Source organism: Lynx rufus, unplaced genomic scaffold, assembly GCF_022079265.1.
Source record: "Lynx rufus isolate CCGP_SWC_20201006 ecotype Redwood Valley unplaced genomic scaffold, mLynRuf1.p SCAF_16, whole genome shotgun sequence".
Classification (NCBI taxonomy): Eukaryota; Metazoa; Chordata; class Mammalia; order Carnivora; family Felidae; genus Lynx; species Lynx rufus.
In genome coordinates, this window is record NW_025814830.1 from 4615651 (window position 1) to 4636554 (window position 20904).

General features: G+C 44.5%; 1 protein-coding gene across 1 annotated transcript; it reads left to right on the plus strand.

The window, feature by feature from the left end:
* Positions 1 to 6688: 6688 nt before the first annotated feature.
* LOC124511504 (orphan sodium- and chloride-dependent neurotransmitter transporter NTT5-like) lies at positions 6689 to 13216 on the plus strand. The gene is made up of 11 exons (XM_047078798.1): positions 6689 to 7028; positions 7470 to 7627; positions 7818 to 7944; positions 8138 to 8313; positions 8510 to 8620; positions 8798 to 9039; positions 10404 to 10590; positions 10991 to 11192; positions 11312 to 11471; positions 12597 to 12759; positions 12971 to 13216. Exons 1-11 carry the CDS (start codon positions 6689 to 6691, stop codon positions 13214 to 13216), a joined length of 2112 nt encoding a protein of 703 aa, XP_046934754.1.
* The last annotated feature ends 7688 nt before the right edge of the window (positions 13217 to 20904 follow it).

Sequence of the window (20904 nt, forward strand, 5' to 3'; positions counted from 1 at the left end):
GTATGATCAAGAAGTCTCACTTCTGGGTCCATATCCAAAGGAACTGAAATTAATATCTTGAGGAGATATCTGCACTCCCATATTCATTGTAGTATTATTCACAATAGCCAAGATATGAAAACAACCTAAGTGTCCATCAACAAAGGGATAAAGAAAATGTCACACACACACACACACACACACACACACACTGGAGTATTATATAGCCTTAGAAAAGAAGGGAGTCCTGGTGTTTGTGACAACATGGATGAACCTCGAAGTCATTATACTAAGTGAAATAAACCAGGCACAGAAAGACAAATACTGCTGATCTTGCTTATATGTGGGATCTAAAAAAAGTCGAACTCATAGAAACAGCGAGTAGAAGAATAGTTACCGGGGGATGAAGAGTGAAGGAAACGTGATGTTTGTTGGTCAGCGGGTACAAACTTTCCGGTATAAGCTGAATGAATTCTAGAGACCTAATGTATGGCATGGTGATATAGCTAATATACCTATAGTTAATAAGGTATACTTGAAATTTGCTAAGAGAGAAGATCTTAGGTGTTCTTAACACACACACACACACACACACACACACACACACAGAGTAACTGTGAGGTGAGGGATAAGTTAATTAACTTCATGGGCTGATCATATCACAATGTATACATATATCAAAACATTACATGTTATTCCTTAAACATATACAATTTTTACTTATCAATAATACCTCAAAGCTGGAAAAATATAAGTACTTAAATTTTTCTTTCAAGATTTATGCATTTCTCAGAGAGACAGAGCGTAAGCAGGGGAGGGGCAGAGAGAGAGAGGGAGACACAGAATCTGAAACAGGCTCCAGGCTCTGAGCTGTCAGCACAGAGCCTGATGCGGGGCTTGAACTCACGGACCACGAGATCATGACCTGAGCTGAAGTTGGACACTCAACCGACTGAGCCACCCAGGTGCCCCAAAATGGGCTCCAGGCTCTGAGCTGTCAGCACAGAGTTCTATGCAAGGCTTGGACCCATGAACACAAGATCATGACCTGAGCCAAAGTCAGATGCTTAACTGACTGAGCCACCCAGGCACCCCTGTACTTTTAAAAATAATAAGTCTTTGGGGCGCCTGGGTGGCGCAGTCGGTTAAGCGTCCGACTTCAGCCAGGTCACGATCTCGCGGTCCGTGAGTTCGAGCCCCGCGTCGGGCTCTGGGCTGATGGCTCAGAGCCTGGAGCCTGTTTCCGATTCTGTGTCTCCCTCTCTCTCTGCCCCTCCCCCGTTCATTCTCTGTCTCTCTCTGTCCCAAAAATAAATAAACGTTGAAAAAAAAATTTTTAAATAATAAGTCTTTGTCTAAAAATTCCATCATCTGGGTCATCTCAGGGTTGACATCTGTGGATTGTCTTTTCCCTTGGGAAATAGTCAGATTTTCACATGTGTGTGTTTAAGTGATGAGTAAGTTTGGACGGTATCCTGGGAATTTTAAGTATTATATTGCAAACTCAGGATCCTGTTAGTATCCCTTGGAGAATGTTGGATTTTGTTGGCTTGTTTGTTTTAGCAGGCCATCAACCTGGGTAGGTTCAGATGGCAGGTTCTGTCCCATCTTCTGTGGGTGTTGGTTACAACGTTAGTTCAATCTCTAAAGCCTTTGCTGTGCTATTTGGATTAGCATGTGCCGCCCTGGGGTTGGTCTGTGATTTGGGCATTGGTTTATATCATTGTTCAGTTTTCAGAACCTTGTTGCTCTTCTTCACATTTGTTTCCTGCTTGTGTAGCTCAGAGGTGAGCCTCTGAGGTGACAAGGGAAAATTAGTAATGTCCCTACCCTCTTACTCTCTAATACATAGGAGTTTCTTTTCCTGGTCCTTTGGAAATAGGAGGCTTCTCCTAGAGTATCTGCTGTTGGTGCTTGTTGCACAGTTACATGGTTTGGCTTATTCTTGGATCAGGAGACAAAGGAGGGAAAAGAAATATGAAATTCACCCCTCCCCTCATTATAAGTCATTATTCAAGTTCTAACTTAAATCCCTGGTCTGCTTTTTTTTTTTTTCAGTTTACCTTTCGAAGTTCACAGGCTCTTGTTTCTTATATGCTATTTAAGATTTGTATCTGTCATCAGTGGGAGAGGCTGTGTATCATTACTTTACTTCATCTTGGCCAGCAACAAAGAACTAGTGTCAGTCTCTTCATTATTTTCGGTACTTTATTCTTCTATATAAATTGTAAAATCTTTTTAGCTTTCATGAAAAGTTACATTGAGATTTTGGTTGCAATTGCCTTCAATCTATAAATCATTTTGGGGAGAAATTCCATCCTTACAGTATTGAGTATTTATATTCATAAACATGAGATGTTTCTGCATATTTAAGGTCTTGGTTTAACGTTTAGGTTTATTTCTTGATGCCATATAGTTTTTGTTGTTGTTGTGAGTGCCATCTTTCTATTTTAAAATCTACTTTCTGGGGCACCTGCATGGCTCAGTCATTGGAACAGCCGACTCTTGATTTTGGCTCAGCTCATGATCTCATGGTTTGTGGGTTTGAGCCTTGCGTTGGGCTCCACACTAATCTGCTTGAGACTCTCTCTCCCTCTGCCCCCTCCCCACTCATGCTTTCTCTCTCTCTAAAATAAAACAAAACAAATAAAATATATTTTCTGTTTATTATTGCTTTATAGAAATCCAGGGTTTTTAGTTATTTTTCCAATGTTTATTTTTAAGATAAACTTTTTTTTTTTTTAAGTAAGCTCTATGCCCAACATAGGGGCTCAGACTCACAACCCAGAGATCAAGATTGCATGCTTTACTGGCTGAGCCAGCCAGGTACCCCTAAGATAAACTTTCATTAAAGTATCCCAAGTCAGGGGCGCCTGGGTGGCCCAGTCGGTAGGTGTCCGACTTTAGCTCAGGTCATGATCTCACAGTTTGTGAGTTTGAGCCCCGCATCAGGCTCTGTGCTGACAGAGCCTGAAGCCTGCTTTGGATTCTGTGTCTCCCTCTCTCTCTGCTTCTCCCCCACTTGTGCTCTCTCTCTTTCAAAAATAAATAAACATTAAAAAAATTTTTTTTAAAGTATCTCAAGTATGTCCAAATCGTAATTATAGTTATCACATAGTTATAACTTATCACAATGTAAGCACACTATCCTGGCTTTTGACACCATGAATTTGTTTTGCCTCTTCTTGAACTTCATATAAGTGGAATTATGTACTGTGTTCTTTTCTGGGCCTTGCTTCTTTCATTCAAAGTAATATTCTTTTTTTATGTTTATTCATTTTTGAAAGACAGAGAGAGACAGAGCACAAGCAGGGGTGGGGCAGAGAGAGAGGGGGACAGAATTTGAAGCAGCTCCGGGCTCTGAGCTGTCAGCACAGAGCCCGACGCGGGGCTCAAACTCACGAACTGCGAGATCATGACCTGAACCGAAGTCAGATGCTCAACCTACTGAGCCACCCAGGCGCCCCTCAAAGTAATATTTCTGAGATTCATGCAGGTTGTTATGCATATCAGCAGTTCACTCTTTTTATTATTGTATACCCGTTATATGAATATACTATTACTTATCCATTCTACTGTTGAAAGAGATTTGAGTTGTTTCCAGGTTTTGGCAGTTATGAATAGTACAACTATTAGCATTCTTGAACATGATTTTTGGTGTACTCATGTACACATTTGTTAGATGGTCACTTTGGAATGGATTGTAAAATGTGAAAATAAAGTATGTAGGTACATTCAACTAGTTTAGTTTTTTTTTAGTGTTTATTTATTTTGAGGGAGGAGGGTCAGAAAGAGAGAGAGAGATTGCGAATCCCAGGAAGGCCACATACCCAGCATGGAGCCAGACATGGGACTCTCTATCTCACGACCGTGAGATCATGACCTAGCTTAAATCAAGAGTCGGGCACTCAACTTAGCCACCCAGGCACCCCTCAACTAGTTTTCTGAAGTAGTTGTACCAATCTCTGCTTCTACCAACTGTGTACGTGAGTTCCAAAAGTTTCCACACAAGCCATCATTTGGTTTAATCAGACTTTTTCATTTATACTAGCTCATCTAGTGGGTATGTAGTGATCTCATGTGATTTCCTCCCAACATCTTATTTTGTTTTATTAATTAATTAATTTATTTATTTATTTTTAAATGTTTTTATTTATTTTTGAGACAGAGACAGAGCATGAGCAGGGGAGGGGCAGCGCGAGAGGGAGACACAGAATCCGAAGCAGGCTTCAGGCTCTGAGCTGTCAGCACAGAGCCCGACGTGGGGCTCAAACTCACGGAGTGTGAGATCATGACCTGAGCTAAAGTCAGATGCTTAACCGACTGAGCCACCCAGGCGCCCCCAACATTTTACTTTGAAAAAATATTTAGGCATACAGAAAAGTTGGAATATTTATACACTGACCATCCATATAACCATCAACCTCGGTTCTACAATTAACATTTTACTCTATGCAATTTATCACATATATATCCATCTATTCTTATTGTGGTTTTAGTTACATTTTCTTGTTGACCAGTGAAGTTGAGTAATGACCACCATTTCCTATGGCTATTGATTTGTATATATTACAAGCCTTTATTAGTAAGCTTATTCAAGCTTTCTTTTCCCTTCCCTCCACTTTTTAGCTTGTCCACTTTTTCTTATTTATAGATATTTCTTTCTTTTATAAATATCATTTGGGAAACAGGCCCTTTTGGGGTTATATATTTTGTTAGTTTCCTACTGTTACTCTAACAATAACTACAAACTTAGTGGTTTAAAACAACATGAATGTATTATCATACCATTCTAGAGGTTGGAAATCTGAAATCCATTTGGCTGGGCTAAAAAGCAAGTGTCAGTGTTCCTGTGTTCCTTACATAGGATCTAGGGAAGAATCCATTTCCTAGAGTTTTCCAGCTAGCATTCCTTGAATCATGGTGCCTTCCTTCACGTTCAAGGTGCATTACTCCAACTTCTGCTCCTGCGATCCCATTTTCTTCTTGGATTCTGACTCTTCTACCTTCCTTTTCCCATATAAGGATCCTATAAATACATTGGGCCCATCATAGATAATCCAGCTAATCTCCTTTCAAGATCCATAACTTAACCATATTGAAAAGTCACTTTTTCCATGTAAAGTAACATATTCATAGGTTCTAGGGATTAGGATGTGGATATCTTGGAGAAGGGCATTATTCTGTCTACCACGTATGTTGCAAATATCTTCCACTGCCTTAGGGCTTGTCTGTTTATTCAATTACTGTTGTTTCCATTGAAGTTTCTAGTTTTAATTTAATCCAATATGTCAAACTTTTCATTTATGATTGGTGCTTTTTGTGTCCCATTTAAGAAATCTGTGCCTACACTCAAGTCATGCCGATACCCTCCTAGGTTTTTCATCTGGGATGTTACTGTTTTATCGTTCACATTTAGAACTTCAATCTTCTCTGAATAGATTATTGTTTAATATGTGAAGTTGGGGAGGCCAGGGTTCACTTATTTCTGTGTAGATATCCAGTTCCTCTAACAACCAGTGATTCATTGATAAGAATGCCCTTTCTCTACAGCTTTGCAGTGCTGTCTTTATTGTAGATCAGGCACCTATATTTGTGTGAGTTTCTGAAATCTCCCAGTGGTATCCACAGAACTTCCTGTGGTAATGGAAATGTTTCATATCTGTCCTTCCAGTATGGTAGCCGTATGGCTACTGAGCACTTGATACATGGCTAGTATGACTGAGGAACTAAATCGTTGATGTTACTTAATTTTAATTAAGCAGCCATATGTGGCTTGTAGGCACCATATTAAACAGTGCAGCACATTGATCCATGGATCTATTTATGCCATAGATCCCTGTGCCAATACCGTACTCTCTTAATTACTGTAGCTTTATAATTAGTCTTTACATTTGCTTCTTCTCTATCAAGATTGTATTAATCATTCTAAGCCTTTTGCTTTCCATGTACACTTTATTTATTTGTTTTAAAATGTTTGTTTATTGAGAGAGGAAGAGTGAGCATGAGTGGAGGAGGGGCAGAGAGAGAGAGGGAGAGAGAGAATCTGAAGCTGTCCGCACAGAGCCTGATGCGGGACTTGATCTCATGAAGCGTGAGATCATGACCGGAGCTGAAATTGAGAGTCGGTTGCTCAACTGACTGAGCCACCCAGGAGCCCTTCCATGTACATTTTAGAATCAGCTTGTCAATTTCCCCAAAAAACCCTGGTGTGATTTCAATAAGAACTGCATTGAATTTATAGATCAATTGGGGATAATTGACATTGTTTTACTCTTAAGACTTCTAGTTCACAAACATGCTATATCCCTTAATTTTATTTTCTCTCAATAATGTGTGTGTGTGTGTGTGTGTGTGTGTGTGTGTGTGTGTGTGTAAAGGTCTTGCCCATCTTTTGTTGAAATTATTGTTACACATGTTATGTCTGTTGGCATTACTGTACATAGTATTGTTTTAAAATTATTATTTTCTAAAGGCAGGCATATCCTTGGTATGTTTTCAAGGGTGGAGAACTCCATGTTCTTATCCACATAAGGATAAGAGGGTTTGGAGGCCTCAGGGGTTCTTGTACAATTAGTCTTGTCTTTACTTAGCTCATATATCTAAAGTCTGTAGTTCTTGATGTCCTTAAGGTCAACAAGGAAGGAGGCCTCACCCCTGCAGAAGCAGGAACTAGAGTCCACCCTGGATAACAACTGTTAGTGAAAACATGGAGGCCCAAGATGAGAAATCCCAGACGTCTAGACCTTCGGACTCCAAATCCTTGACTATTACTTCCTCAACTCCCCAGCTGTTAAAGTCTGAGTTGCCTACTGAGGAATTGATGGGGAAGGGACAGAAGCTTGACAGTCTGTCACCAAACATTTGGTCTGATGAAGATAATGATGAAATATTGGAGACCACAGACAGTGATGAACTGAAGGATAAAGCCCCCCCTGATCGACCATACTGGGCCAATAAAATTGAATACCTTCTGGCCCAGGTGGGCTTCTCTGTGGGGCTGAGCACCATCTGGCGCTTTCCTTACCTGTGTTTTCACAACGGAGGTGGTAAGCCTGGGGACCAGGAATCATGGACCCACAAGGGGGTGAGGAGCCAAAGGACTGTCCTTGCTACTCCGAGGTCTCTGAGATATGTGTGGGGGGCGGGGGGCGGGATTTGGGATCCTGACTAGGACAGGAGGCAGGTACCTGAACACCTAGGATGTTGGGTGGGTGGGAGCAGGGTAGCTGAACATTTAGGTTCGTGAGGATGGTGGAGCTGGAGGCCTGGGTCCAGGGTGGGCTGGAAACTAAGCATCTGGGTCTTCCAGAAATTGGGGGAGAAGGGACACCTGGGTTATGAGGGATGTGGAAACAGTTGAGCCCTGATGCCTGTGGCCCTGAGGGAGGTCACGGGGGGCGGGAGGAATGTGTTTTCCTGGCCCCCAAAGAAGTCTAGGCACTGAAAACCCAGGTGGTTCTCAGAGCCCTCCTGACTCCCTTGCACAGGCAGTTTTCTCATCATCTACATCCTCATGCTGTTCTTGATCGGGGTTCCTCTTCTATTCCTGGAGATGGCAGCTGGTCAGAGAATGCGTCAGGGCAGCATTGGTGTATGGAAGGTCATCAGCCCCTGGATTGGTGGTGTGGGGTATACCAGCTTCATGGTGAGGAGTCCTGGGCTGCCCCGGCCTGCCCTTTACACCCCACTCCCACCCTGACCCTTGTCCTGGGATGGGTCCCATGACTTCACTTCCACAGGTCAAGTCTCTTCAGTTCCCAGTCCTCTGTCAGATCCCCTGCTTTCTGCTGGCCTACCTTTCTTCTCCTGTCTCCAGAATTCTCCTTGGTCCCTAGGTGTGCTGCATTGTGGGCTTGTACTACAGTGTGCTCATGGCCTGGAGTCTCTTCTATTTAGTTCAGTCTTTCCAGTCTCCACTGCCTTGGTCAGTGTGCCCCTTACTGAGGAACTCCAGTACTTACGGTGAGAAGAGAGGGAAGAAAAGGGCAATTGGGAGGGCTGAAAAAAGGACAGGGAAATGAAGAAGGAAGAAGATTGTTGAGAAAATTGGGATGAGCAGGAAGATGTTGAATGAGATTGGAAGGAGGAGGTGGAGGGGAATTGGAAGGGGGAGTCACGTGGTCTTGCAGCTTCCTCCATGCCCAGTTCACCTCAGATCCTGAATGTGTGCGGACAACATCCACTACGTACTTTTGGTACCGGAATGTATTGAAGGCCACAGACAAAATCGAAATGGGTGGGCTACCAGTTAAGCATCTCAGTGTCTCTGTCTTTGTGACCTGGTTAATTATCTGCATCTCCATGATCAGAGGACCCAAGTCCTCTGGAAAGGTGAGCCACTCTCTAACTTACTAATCTGATGGACTCCTTTCTACCTGAGACCCCCTAATATTCTCCTAACCTGATGCCTGTAGGCCTCTACCTTCTAACACATACTAATATGACCTTTGACTCAGTAGCCTTTGATCCTACTGTCCCAGCGTCTATCTTTGCTGAACTCTGTTTCTGAATCATACTTCCCACTCAGATGCTGTATGTCTCAGTGATCCTTCCCTACTTCATCCTTTTCTGTCTCCTTATCTGGAGTCTCACGCTGGAGGGTGCAAAATTTGGTTTCGACAGTTTGTTGGCTGCCCAGGTGAGGTGTCCCCTGCCCTTGAATTCTCTTACCCACATGGGGGGGGTGTCAGGGACAGGATGGTTGTCAGTCTGGTAGAGGTCCTCCTAGTTCCCCCCTTCACCCCCTCCTCATCTTCCATCAGATCACAGACCCCTCCTCACTTTATATCCCAGTTTGCATGGTACTTCTCCCCAGGTGCCAGCTCTGTACTCTGTGGAAGTGTGGCGCCGGACAGGGAACCAGATCTTTTTATCCATGGGCCACGGCTTTGGCAGCTTCATCGCAATCAGCTCATACATCCCTCGATCCAACAACTGTGTCATGGATGCCTTTGCTGTGGCTCTTCTCAACTTGGTTGCCTCACTGACCGCCATGGTGTTTGTATTTGCCACAATGGGCCACTTGGCCACAAAGAACAACAACAAATGTTACGTAAAGTGAGCCCAATATTTCATATGCAGATCATCAAAAAGACCAAAGTCTTAGAAATAGCTCGTGGAATTCCAGCCTAGGCCCCCATCTAGGCTCAGTCAGTATGGGACCCTCAAATGGGAGCATCCTAAACTGTAGAAACACCTGAATCGCTCCAACTCTGTCTCTTTCAAGGCTGCCTTTCTAAACTACTAAAGCCCCAAACTCAGAGGTTTTCAATGGTGTGTTCACCCCATTCTTAACTGGGGATTGCCATGGAAAATTAGGAGAATAGCTTTAGCTGAATCATTAGACAAGAGGCAAAAAAAAAAAAAGACCCACAGTACCACCAGAGCCCCCAGAGCCCATTCCTGATTTTCTTCTCCTATAAGATTCATTCTAAAAAATATCCATGAAACATTTATAAAACACCTCCTATCTGCCAACCCTGTGTTGAGTTCTGGAAACACAACCAATGGTGAGGCAGACCACCATCCCTGCCCTAAAGAAAACCATAGTCTTTTGAGGAAGCAGATACTAAAGATAATCACAAAGTAGATGATAACTGGTAGTAAGGGATGATGAAGAGACACAGAAGAGCAAACCACTAACTTCCTGGGGCAGCCAGAGAAGACCTTCCGGTGGAGGCAATCCCAAGCTGAGTCTGTCTCCTGACAAATAACCACCACTTAGCATGCTTTCATAATGTTTCCCATTCATAGACCTACATATAAAAACATATCATTAAAAAGATCGGATCACACCATACTACTTTTCTGCAGCTTGTTGACTTGCCCTTATGGAAGTAAATCTTGAATAGCTTTCCATGGCAGTAAACAGTTTGGGGGGCTGAGTAAGGATGTGTAGGAATTTGCATATGGAGAATGGTATAGTGGTAGAATTTGGGTAGACTGAGTGGGATCAGAGTGGGTGGTGCTAGGCAGAGAGAACACCACGTGCCAGAGATACTGAGCAATGGGGAGCATGGCAAGTGGAAGCAGGCTTAATGGTTGAGTATGTCCAAAATAGAGAAGGTGAAGAGTTGTACATTAAGAGATCGGAGAGGCCAGCAGGTCAAGGAAGCTGAGAAGCTTTAACGTCGTCCTGAAATTGTCTAGTAGGAGGTATAGGTCCTAAAGCCCTCCATGACATTGTAGGAAAGACCCCTCCAGGTCTTAAGGCAGAAACTCTGTGGCCTCCCGCAGACACATTATGAAAGTAGGTGTCAGGCAGTGAGGGCCAGGACCCTGGAGACCCAGGTTTCAGTGCAGGCTGCACTTTAACTAGATCAAAAACTCCAGACTAGTGGTTTTCCTTCTTGTGTGAAAGATAAGAGAGAAGTTATCTTAAAGGGCCAAATGGTTTTATGTGATTCTACCCCTGTCCCCAGGAATGCCAAGACAGTGATGAATCTGATAGTTACCGGGGTGCTGCCTCCTGAGGTCCAGCCCCCAGACAGTCTGTATTATGAGCCAAGCTCCATCTACCCCACATGGTTCAAGGACCTTCCTGAACAAATGAAAAGCATGATCCTTCCCCATTTGTCCAATTGCAACTTATCTGAACAATTGAAGGAGGTAGGTAGGGGTTGGGGATGGGGTCCAAATGTTCCCTTCAAAGCCCCCAGCACACCAGAAACGTCAGCTCTCCTTAGGTGCCTCTAGAATTCAGAAAGGCAATTCTCGGCAGCATCCTGAACAACCAGGACCAAGGTTCACAGTATCCTTCTGTGATAATGCAGGTGTAGCCTCCAGAGCACCAAGCACTAGAGTTCATATAAGCCTGTTCACCCCATCCCCAAAGAGTTGCCACACTAGCAGCTGTTGTCGGAGGAAGTCCTCATGCCTCAAGGCCAGAGGAGTTTAACAATGTCCATCGACAGTGCTACAGGTCGTTTCCTAGAGGAGGAGAGGAGAATGCAGTTAGGGTTCTACAGAATGAGCTCAGAGCCCTTACCATTCCTCCCTTCACTCACAGGTTATGGAGGGTCCTGGTGTGGCCTTTGTGGCAATTACTGATACCATCTCTGTGTTTTCTGGATCCACTCTCTGGGCCATCGTCATCTTCGTGTTGCTGGCAAACCTGGGGCTGAGCACCATGATAGGCATCATGCAGGGCATTATTACCCCTCTCCAGGACACCTTCGCTTCCCTCAGGAAACAGACAAAACTGCTTACAGGTACTCGGACCTATGACCCCACTCCCGCCTATGGCCATTGTCTAGCTTAACCCCACTGGGACTCTTTTATAACCTAGTTTGAATTCTGACCTTGATACAAGTCTGATGTTTTCCTTCAGTGGCCATCTGTGTGCTTATGTTCCTGGGCAGCCTCATTTTTGTGAGACCTTCTGGCAGCTACTATGTGAACCTGCTGGATGATTACTGGGCATCTCTGCCCCTCCTCCTCATTGTCATCTTGGAGAATGTGGCCATGGCCTGGATCTATGGAGCCAGGAGGTGATGTCCCAAGCCCAGGATCTCCAGCCATACACCCACACAGCTAGGGTCTCTAGGGAGTGTCGGCCCCTCTTGCTCTCACTGCCAGGTCTCTGATCCCAGGGCTTATGGAGAGCCCCCAGGAGGGTGGGAAGGAGGAAGGCCTGGGCTGATGCCTGGAGAAAATAGCTGTAAAATGGAAAAGCAGTGAACAGACTATATCAACTCCTAGCAGCTCCTGAGCCCTACTTTTAACCAGGGTAGTGTGGGCATACAGTCCCTCACTTCTCAAATGTGCTCTGGACCAATAGCATTGGCATTGCCTGAGAGTTTATTAAAAATATAAAACCCTGGACTCTACCCCAGACCTTTGTATCTGAATTTTAACAAGAACCCCAAGTAAATTGTCTGCACATTAACATTGGAGAAGCATTGTGTATTCCAAATGTGGCAGCATTTCTAGGTGATAGTGGTTCTTGGCATCAGTTGCTGATTCATACACTCACTCTCAAATATTACCCAGAGTGTGCCCAAGGGGCAGGCAGGCCTTGTGAGCCCTGGGGATACTGGGATAAATTAGACCAAGTTTCTGCTCTCAGAGTCCAAAGGAGATGTATGTAAGCAGATTTGGAGGGCAGGGTAGTAAGCCTATGATAGAGGCAGCCGAGGGTACTCTGGGAACACAGATGGTTATGTCAAGAAGATTGAAGGGTCAGGCAAGGAGGGGATGCTTGAACAGAATCGAGACAGATGAAGGGGAGTTTGTCAAGGGAAAGAAAAAAGGGCGTTCTAGGCAAAAGGAACCCAATGTACATATATGTTGGGGTTACGAAGGTGCACCAAAGAAAGCTGGATGAGTGGGACTGAAGAAACTACATTAGGAACTCAGCCTTTATCCTGAGGGTGATGGAGGAGAGAAATGTTTTTGTTTTGTTTTTTGTTTTGTTTTGTTTTAATCCTGAGGCTGGGACAGAAATCAGACTGAAACGAGATGAATTAGAGGGAAGAAAACTGGTTGTGGAGGTGAACAGAAACGTTTAAGAAACGTGAAGCTCTGTCTCCCAGGCTGGGTTTGGATTGACCCCTCCACAAGGCTGGGAAAGGCCTGAACAGGCCCCTCCAAAGCCTCGTGGCCCTTCTTCCCAGGTTCCTTGCAGACCTGATTATCATGTTGGGCCGCCCCATCTCCCCCATCTTTCGTTGGCTGTGGTGCTTTCTGTCTCCATTTGTGCTGCTAGTCCTGTTTGTAAACACCCTGATTCATCTGTGTCTGAAGAACATCACCTACCTGGCCTGGGACTCAAGCATTGTGAGCCTCTCTCTCAGACCCCAGAACCCCTTAGGGAGCGGGTGAGGACTTTGTGATCTTCTCTGGCCTCTAAGACTCTGCCACCTTATTCTCGGGTTCCCTGGGGACCCAGTTATCTAGTCTCTTGTCTCGGTTCATGTCCCTACCCCCAACCTCTGTAGCCTTCCTCTTCAGAGAAACTGGGTATTCTAAATCTTCCCTTTCTCCACAGTCAAATGAGGTGATCCGAACTTACCCATCATGGGCTAAAGTCTTGCTCATCATCTCCATCGTCATTACCATCTTGCCTATCCCTGCCTACTTCCTGTACACACTCATTGATGTGGCTTTTCCAGTCTCTGTGATTCACAGTAAGGTCACAGTTATCTTCAAACCTGAAGCTAAAGGGAACTCGCTGAAGCCCCATCCACGGCTTCAGGTGATGCAAAGTCAAAAGGTTGATAAAATGGATAAATAACCAGGGAAAAACCTCTCTGCCATGTGAGTAATTCATCTTGGAAATAAAGACTTGGTTTATTTGGCAAAACATCACTTTTTTTTTTTCAAAGTGGAACTCCCCGGCTAGCAACTTGACGTTAGAAAAGGTAAAAGTAGCAATTGCTAATGTAACTGGACTCAAAGATGTTTTGTTTTCCTGGACTGGGAAAGTTTTTCTGGCCAGATGGAGGTTAACACAGCAGTCATTCTCTGCATCTCCTACACTTGCCCTCACCAGACACATAATAATAGTGTTCTTTGACCTCCAGTATTTGGTTGATGGTGACGGCTGACCCCTACTTCTCCTAGGCTGCCTTCCTCTTAGAATTGGTGGTACGTGTCAGGTCTGATCCCTACGAAACTAAGGTAAAAATGGTGCTAGTACCCGTGAAACTTTGCTTTCGTCATGAAAAAAAAATGCCCAACTCCCACTCTTGCCTTCCATTGACTTTGTTCAATTCAAATGCTAGAATCCCAGGCCCTCTCTGCCTGGCCCTTCCTGTAAGGAAACAGATAAGAGACCATAGTCTCAGAAAGCAGTGGAGTCACCGATTATGGCAAAGTGGTTAACTATCTGCTAATTGGTGACTTCCTCCTGTCTCTCTTAAGCAGGAATAGCTGATCCATTTACCAAGTCTACCAAGGAACTTAAACCTTTATCCAACATTATATATTTTTCCTAAGGTGGTCTAGGAGCCTGAAGGAAGGATATTTGCCAGAGAATGAGGGAGACAGTAGAGGTTAACTTCAGAGTTTGAAGACTCAAGGAGGACTTCATTGAAGGCAATATGACAACAAAATAAGACAAACAAGACACACCATAGATTAAGACACCTAAAGTGTAACATCAAGTATATTTCAACAATCCTCTTTATTTCTTTAAAATTTTTTAAGTTTATTTGTTTGGGTGAGAGAGAGTGAGAGTGAGAGTGAGTATGCAAGGGAGAGAGAGGATCCCAAGCACTAACAGTGCAGAGCCTGAGGTGAGGCTCGAACTCATGAACTGTGAGATTATGACCTGAGCTGAAATCAAGAGTCAGATGCTTGACCGACTGAGGCACACAGGCACCCCAACAATCCTCTTTAAATGCATAGATGAGCTTAGAAGAAATTAAGGGAAATCTTCAAGAGGTTCAAAAATTAGGGGCGCCTGGGTGGCTCAGTCGGTTAAGCGGCCGACTTCGGCTCAGGTCATGATCTCACGGTCCGTGAGTTCAAGCCCCGCGTCGGGCTCAGTGCTGACAGCTCAGAGCCTGGAGCCCATTTCAGATTCTGTGTCTCCCTCTCTCTCTGACCCTCCCCTGCTCATGCTCTGTCTCTCTCTGTCTCAAAAATAAATAAACGTTAAAAAAAAAAATTAAACCTAAGCTTGGGGCGCCTGGGTGGCTCAGTCGGTTAAGCCTCCAACTTCGACTCAGGTCATGATCTCATGGTTCATGGGTTCCAGCCCCACATTGGGCTCTGTGCTGACAGCTCAGAGCCGGAGCCTGCTTCAGATTCTGTGACTCCCTCTCTCTCTGCCCCTCCCCTGCTCGTGTTCTCTCTCCCTCTCTCTCTCAAAAATAAATAAACATTTAAAAAAAATTAAACCTAAGCTTGAATTCAGCAAGGGTTAAAGCTAGTAAATGCCAGTGTAGGAACTTAGAGATTTTGGGTTTAAAGTTTAGGTGAAGACTAAAGAAGAACTTGGGTTCATGGAAGAAAAGGAAATCCCCACACATAGAAAGCTATGAAAGGGTTAGATAGCAAGAAAATATGTATGTATTGGTTCTGTTTCTGATAGCAGGCAAATAATGTCTTTTTTTTTTTTTTGAGAATTTGTAACCCAAAACCTTCTCTCACATGGAATTTTGGTTTAGATTCACACAACATGCATAGTCTGAAAAACCTAGTTGAGATTAATATAAAAGGTGCCGGTGGATAGCAACCTTGCCTCCAGCACCTGTCATAAGTAAATATACATAATCTCTGGGGGAAACACAACCTCTCCCAAGCCCCATAGCGTTTCATGAACAATGAGGTCACAAAAAGAAATCACAAAATATGCAAGGAAAAAGGTACCCTAAGGGAAGATTAGAAGAAAAAAAAAAAAAAGTAGTAGAATTAGACCTTCAAAAACCTAATGTACTGGAATTAACAGGTACATAATATAAACTCAATATGCTTAGTATATTTAAAGACAAAAAGAGTTGAAATTAAAAACAAGATACAAAAGACTCAGAAATGATCAGGGTATTTGTAAAAGAACCAAAAAGAAGTGAAAAATCACAAAGATTAAAAACATCAATGGATGGGTTAAATAACCAATTAGAAAACTAGAAAGAGACATATGGAAATAAATTACCATCAATGTAGCACAGAGAAACTATAGTATTAAAAATATGAGATTAATCATATGTGGAATTTAAGAAACAGATGAAGGGGCACCTGGGGTCTCGGTCAGTTAAGCCTCTAACTTCGGCTCAGGTCATGATCATAGCTCATGAGTTCAAGCCCCGAGTCAGGCTCTGTGCTGACAGCTCAGTGCCTGGAGCCTGCTTCAGATTCTGTGTCTCCCTCTCTCTCTGCCTCTCCCCAGCCTGCTCTCTCTCTCTCTCTCTCTCTCTCTCTGTCTCAAAAATCAATAAATATTTTAAAAAATTAAAAATTCTTGGTATATTAGGGAAATTAAGCTTTTTGTTATAAATGAACTTTTATGAGTTTGATGCCTTTTAATTTGTTTTATTTTCTTATTTTTTTAATTAATTATTTATTTTTTAGTTTACATCCAAGTTAGTTAGCATATGGTGCAACAATGATTTCAGGAGTAGATTCCTTAATGCCCCTTACACATTTAGCCCATCCCTTTTCTTATTATGTTCCCTACAGAGATTTCGTTTTTATATGGTCAAACTTACCAAATTTCTCCTTTATGGATTCTTGTTTTTATGTTATCCTTAGAAAGCCCTTCCCCGTGCCAAGATTATAGAAATGTCCGCCCATGTTTCTTCCTAGTGAATTATGTTTTCATTCTTTTATAGTGTAATCCTTGACCCATCTGAAATGTATTGTGATGTAAGGAGCATAATCTTTCCCAGGTGCCAATTGTTTCAACCCAATCACTGAATAATTCATGTTTTGTCCACCCATTTGAAATTCCACTTTATCACATCCTAATTTCCATCAGTACCCAGGTCCTCGTCTACACTTTGTAGTCTACGCCATCAGATTACTGCGAACCTGCTCCCCCCTCTTTTAGATACTGAAGCTTTACATAATGTTGAATCTTTATGGCACAGTGGCTAAGAACGTGAACTCTAAAACAGGCCCCCCTCGGTTCCTATCTTGGCTCTCCCCTTACCTCCGTCCGCAAAATGTGTTAACCATGAAGTCTACCAGCCAGACGAAATCTGCCTGGCAACCGGTGACATCACTCCGCCCACTGCAAGGCCGAATCTGGCAGGTAGCTGGTGACCCCTGGGCTCTAACCCGAAGAATAAGCTTGGAGAGATGATGCTCCAAGGAGTAAGGGATGGAGGTGGGGTGGGGAGAACCGCTGGTTCTCGCTTCACACTTAAGGACTCAGATCGTCGGGTTTCTGCCCGCGAAACCGCGGGGCAGGCGTCACTCTGCAGAGTGATGGGGCCCAGACGCAGGCAATGGGATGTGGGCTATGGACCCGAAGCCCAGAAGAATGAATCAACAGGCGCAGGCACGCCTAGGGGCTGGGCTCAGTTGTGAGCATCTCCAGGGTGAATTGCCTAAATCGCCTTATGGCTGCAGCGAAATATTAAAATCACCGCTGGCCCCAATAGCGATGGTTCCCCGCAGAAACTCCGACCTTTGTCGCGCGCCCAGGCAGCGCCCCCCCCTGCCTCGCCACGCCCACAGAAGCGACCGGTCTTCAGACTCGTGCGTCAGTGGCGGGTAAAGGGGGGTGCAGTGGCCCTAGCCCCCGGCTCCTAACCTCTCGGGGCGCCAGCCATCTTGTTTCCCCGGCCACCACCCCCCACCGCCTCTGGATGCAGACCACCCAGCCTCCCCTCCTAATCTCCCTTTCTCTCCAGGAATTTAGGGATCCAGGATGCCCTGAGTCTGGGAGGGGAGGGTTGGACACCAGACACCGAGAGGCAGAGGAGTAAAGGCCAGCAGGTAGAGCGGAAGTCTGGTGGCACGTCTTGCCCCTTCCTCCCTCCCATCCCACCTCCCCTCCCCTCTCCCTTTCTCTCTCTCCCTCCTCAGGTCACCGATGGGGGACACCAACTTTCCCCAGCAGGTCACCTGGGCTGAGTCTGTGGGGTTGGGATGCTGTAGGCACATCCTTCACTGACCGGCTCCGAGGTGGACTCCTGGGACTCTCCCATCTGGATCGAAGAGTTTCCTGCCTGGTCTTCAAACTGCTTGTCGCTCCTTTGATTCTCTGAGAGCCTGGCGGAGAGTAGACAGAGCGGGGGGGGGGGGGGGGGGGGGGGGAAGCCCAGAAAGACGGAGTTCCCATATCCAGGCGGGGCTGGACTGGTGACAAAGACAACTATCCCAGGCAAGTGCTACCTGGGCTGACCCCTCTGGCGGGGGAGGGGGTGTGAAGGCAGAAGAAGCATTGGCAGCAGAGTGAATTGCAGGTAGCCTTGATGGGGTGACAGTGGTGGCTGCAGCTGCGGGTGGGGGCTGGGAGGAGCTGGAAGCACCGGCCCATTCAGGAGGGTCCCTGGGTGCTGACCTAAACAGGACTGAGTCCCCTCAGGAAGATTTAAGCAAATGATAGATTTGGTCAGGCTTATATAATGATGCTGGAATAAGTACCCATTAAAAATCATATTCGTAAAGAATATCACATAGGAAAACACTCCTGATAAAGTGGATATCTATATATAATCTCCAATATTATGTCCAATTTGCAAGTAATACACATATTCATAGAGTATATATTAATATATATTTATGTGCTATATGCTGCATTTAACATTATCCAATACATAATATATAGTAATATCCAGTTTGTAAGAAATACACATGCATAATATATTCATATATACATATACTATAATAATACCCAATTTATAAAATTGGCTGTGCCTCCTTCTAAAACCTAAAGGGAATCCCAGCAGTGCCTCCAAAAGAAAAAGAAAGAAAGAAAGAACTAAAGAGAGCAAACATTTTATTTTATTTCTAAATGTTTGTTTATTTTTGAAAGAGAGAGGGAGACAGAGTACAAGGGGGGAGGGGTAGAGAGAGAGGGAGGCACAGAATCTGAAGCAGGCTCCAGGCTCTGAGCTGTCGGCACAGAGCCCAACATATGGCTCGAACTTAACAAACGGTGAGATCATGACCTGAGCCGAAGTCGGATGCTTTAACTGCCTGAGCCACCCAGGTGCCCCGGGAGCAAACATTTTATTTATTTATTTATTTATTTTTTCAACTTTTTTTTTTTTTTTTTTTTTTTGGGACAGAGAGAGACAGCATGAACGGGGGAGGGGCAGAGAGAGAGGGAGACACAGAATCGGAAACAGGCTCCAGGCTCTGAGCCATCAGCCCAGAGCCCGACGCGGGGCTCGAACTCACGGACCGCGAGATCGTGACCTGGCTGAAGTCGGACGCTCAACCGACTGCGCCACCCAGGCGCCCCATCAAACATTTTAAATCATGGTATTTTTTAAGACTGTATAGATGTTGCACCTAGTTAAACTAAAACCTCAAACTTAAGAAGAGGCAGATGGCCTGCCTTACAAATAGCAACAACCCTAAGCCATCTTCTAAAGTCACCAGGTTGAACTGAGCCACACTGTGTGCTGCACTGGAAGCGAATGCTGGTGCCAGTACTGCCCACAGAGGAGCTGAGAGGCATTTGCAGGGCAGGGTGACTGGCTGCCCCTCAGGCTGGAGTCTGTGCAGTGGGCTCTTGAGTGGGTGGGGTGGGAGAGGGGCCACACACTTTCCAACCTCTAACTGGAAACTGATTACCTGACAAAGGGCTGTTCTAATAAGAGGAAAAGCCTGGGAGATGCGATCCGACTGCCAAAATAGCAACATTTCCAGATTTCAACAGTTTGTGGAAGAATTGTGTTATTTTTTTTAAGTTTATTTATTTATTTTGAGAGAGACAGAGACAGCATGAGTGGGGGAGGGGCAGAGAGAGAGGGAAAAAGAGAGAATCCCAAGCAGGCTCCGAGCTGTTAGCGCAGATCCCGATGGCGGGCTCCATCTTACGACCGTGAGATCGTGATCTGAGCCAATATCAAGAATCAGACACTTAACCGACTGAGCCACCCAGCCCTGTTGGAAGCATTTTAATCAGGACATCCCCAAGAGGGGCTACTGGGGGCATTGCACTAGGCACAAGAAAGGGTGTTTAGGTGTAAAGTGTATTAAAATCTCAAGAGACCTCTGGCAAAGGTGATCAAGGCTGGCTTCCTGGAGGAAGTTAGATCTGAGAGGAGACATCAGTGATGAGTTGAAGTTATCTGGATGAGGGAGGATGGGAAGGGGCAGAAGGGAGGGTGTTATGTGAGAAGGAGTCCTCTGTGCATTTACAGGCGTGTGTATGAACACTTAGACATGACTTAGTCATGTATGAATGTGACGTCTTCTTTATATGGATTCTCTTTTTACATAAATGGTATCAAACATTTGATATTCTGTGACTTTTCACCCAGAAGTGTGTTTTGGGGACTCTGTTATGTTCTTACATACCATATACCTCTTTTTTATTATAAAATATTATACATATTCACGGAAGTCCACAAAACTGAAATGTTCAGCTCAACGATCTATTCTCAAGCAAATACCCCAACCATCCTGGTCAGAAAAAGAACATCGCCTGTATCCTCCAAATATTCCCTTGAGCCTCTCCCAAACCCCAACTCCTTCTGCCCCTCAGTGGGACTCACCATTCTGACCCTTAGGACCATTACTACTTTTCTTTCACTTATGGTTTTACCACCTCAGTGTGCATGCCTAAACACTTTAGTTTTTGGACTTTGATATAAACAGAGTCATATGATATGTATTCTTTAGGATGTAGCTTCTTTCACCGAATATGAAGTTTTGGGGATTTATCCATATTGTTAAGTGTGGCTGTAGTTCATTTTCTTTGTTGTGTAGTGTTCTTTTGTACTGGCGATATCACTGTATATATATATATATATATATATATATATATATATATATATATCTCCACGCTACTGTGTTGAACTTCCTGATCGTTTCCTGTTGGGGTTGTTGCAAACAGTGCTGTTAAGGAAATTCCTGTATGTGTGCTCTGTTGCACACAGTGAAATTGCTGTTTGTGGGATATGTATATCTTCCTTTTTTTTTTTAATGTTTATTTGCTTATTTTGAGAGCGAGAGGAGAGGGAGTGTGAGCTGGAGAGGGGCAGAGAGAGAGGGAAAGAGAGAATCCGAAGCAGGCTCCACGTTCAGCACAGAGTCCCGCTCGGGGCTCGATCTCACAAACTGTGAGGATCGTGACCTGAGCCTAAATCAAGAGTCAGATGTTTAACTGATTGAACCACCCAGGCGCCCCTGTATACCTTCAATCTTAATAGGTAATGGCCCACCCATCTCTAAAACTAATTTTGTAAGTTTCCATTCCCCTCCCCCCCAGCAGTGTATAATATTCCCCATGGCTCCTCATCCATCAGTATTTGGTGTTCTTAGCCTTTCCATTCTACCAGTCTGACTGGTGTGAAG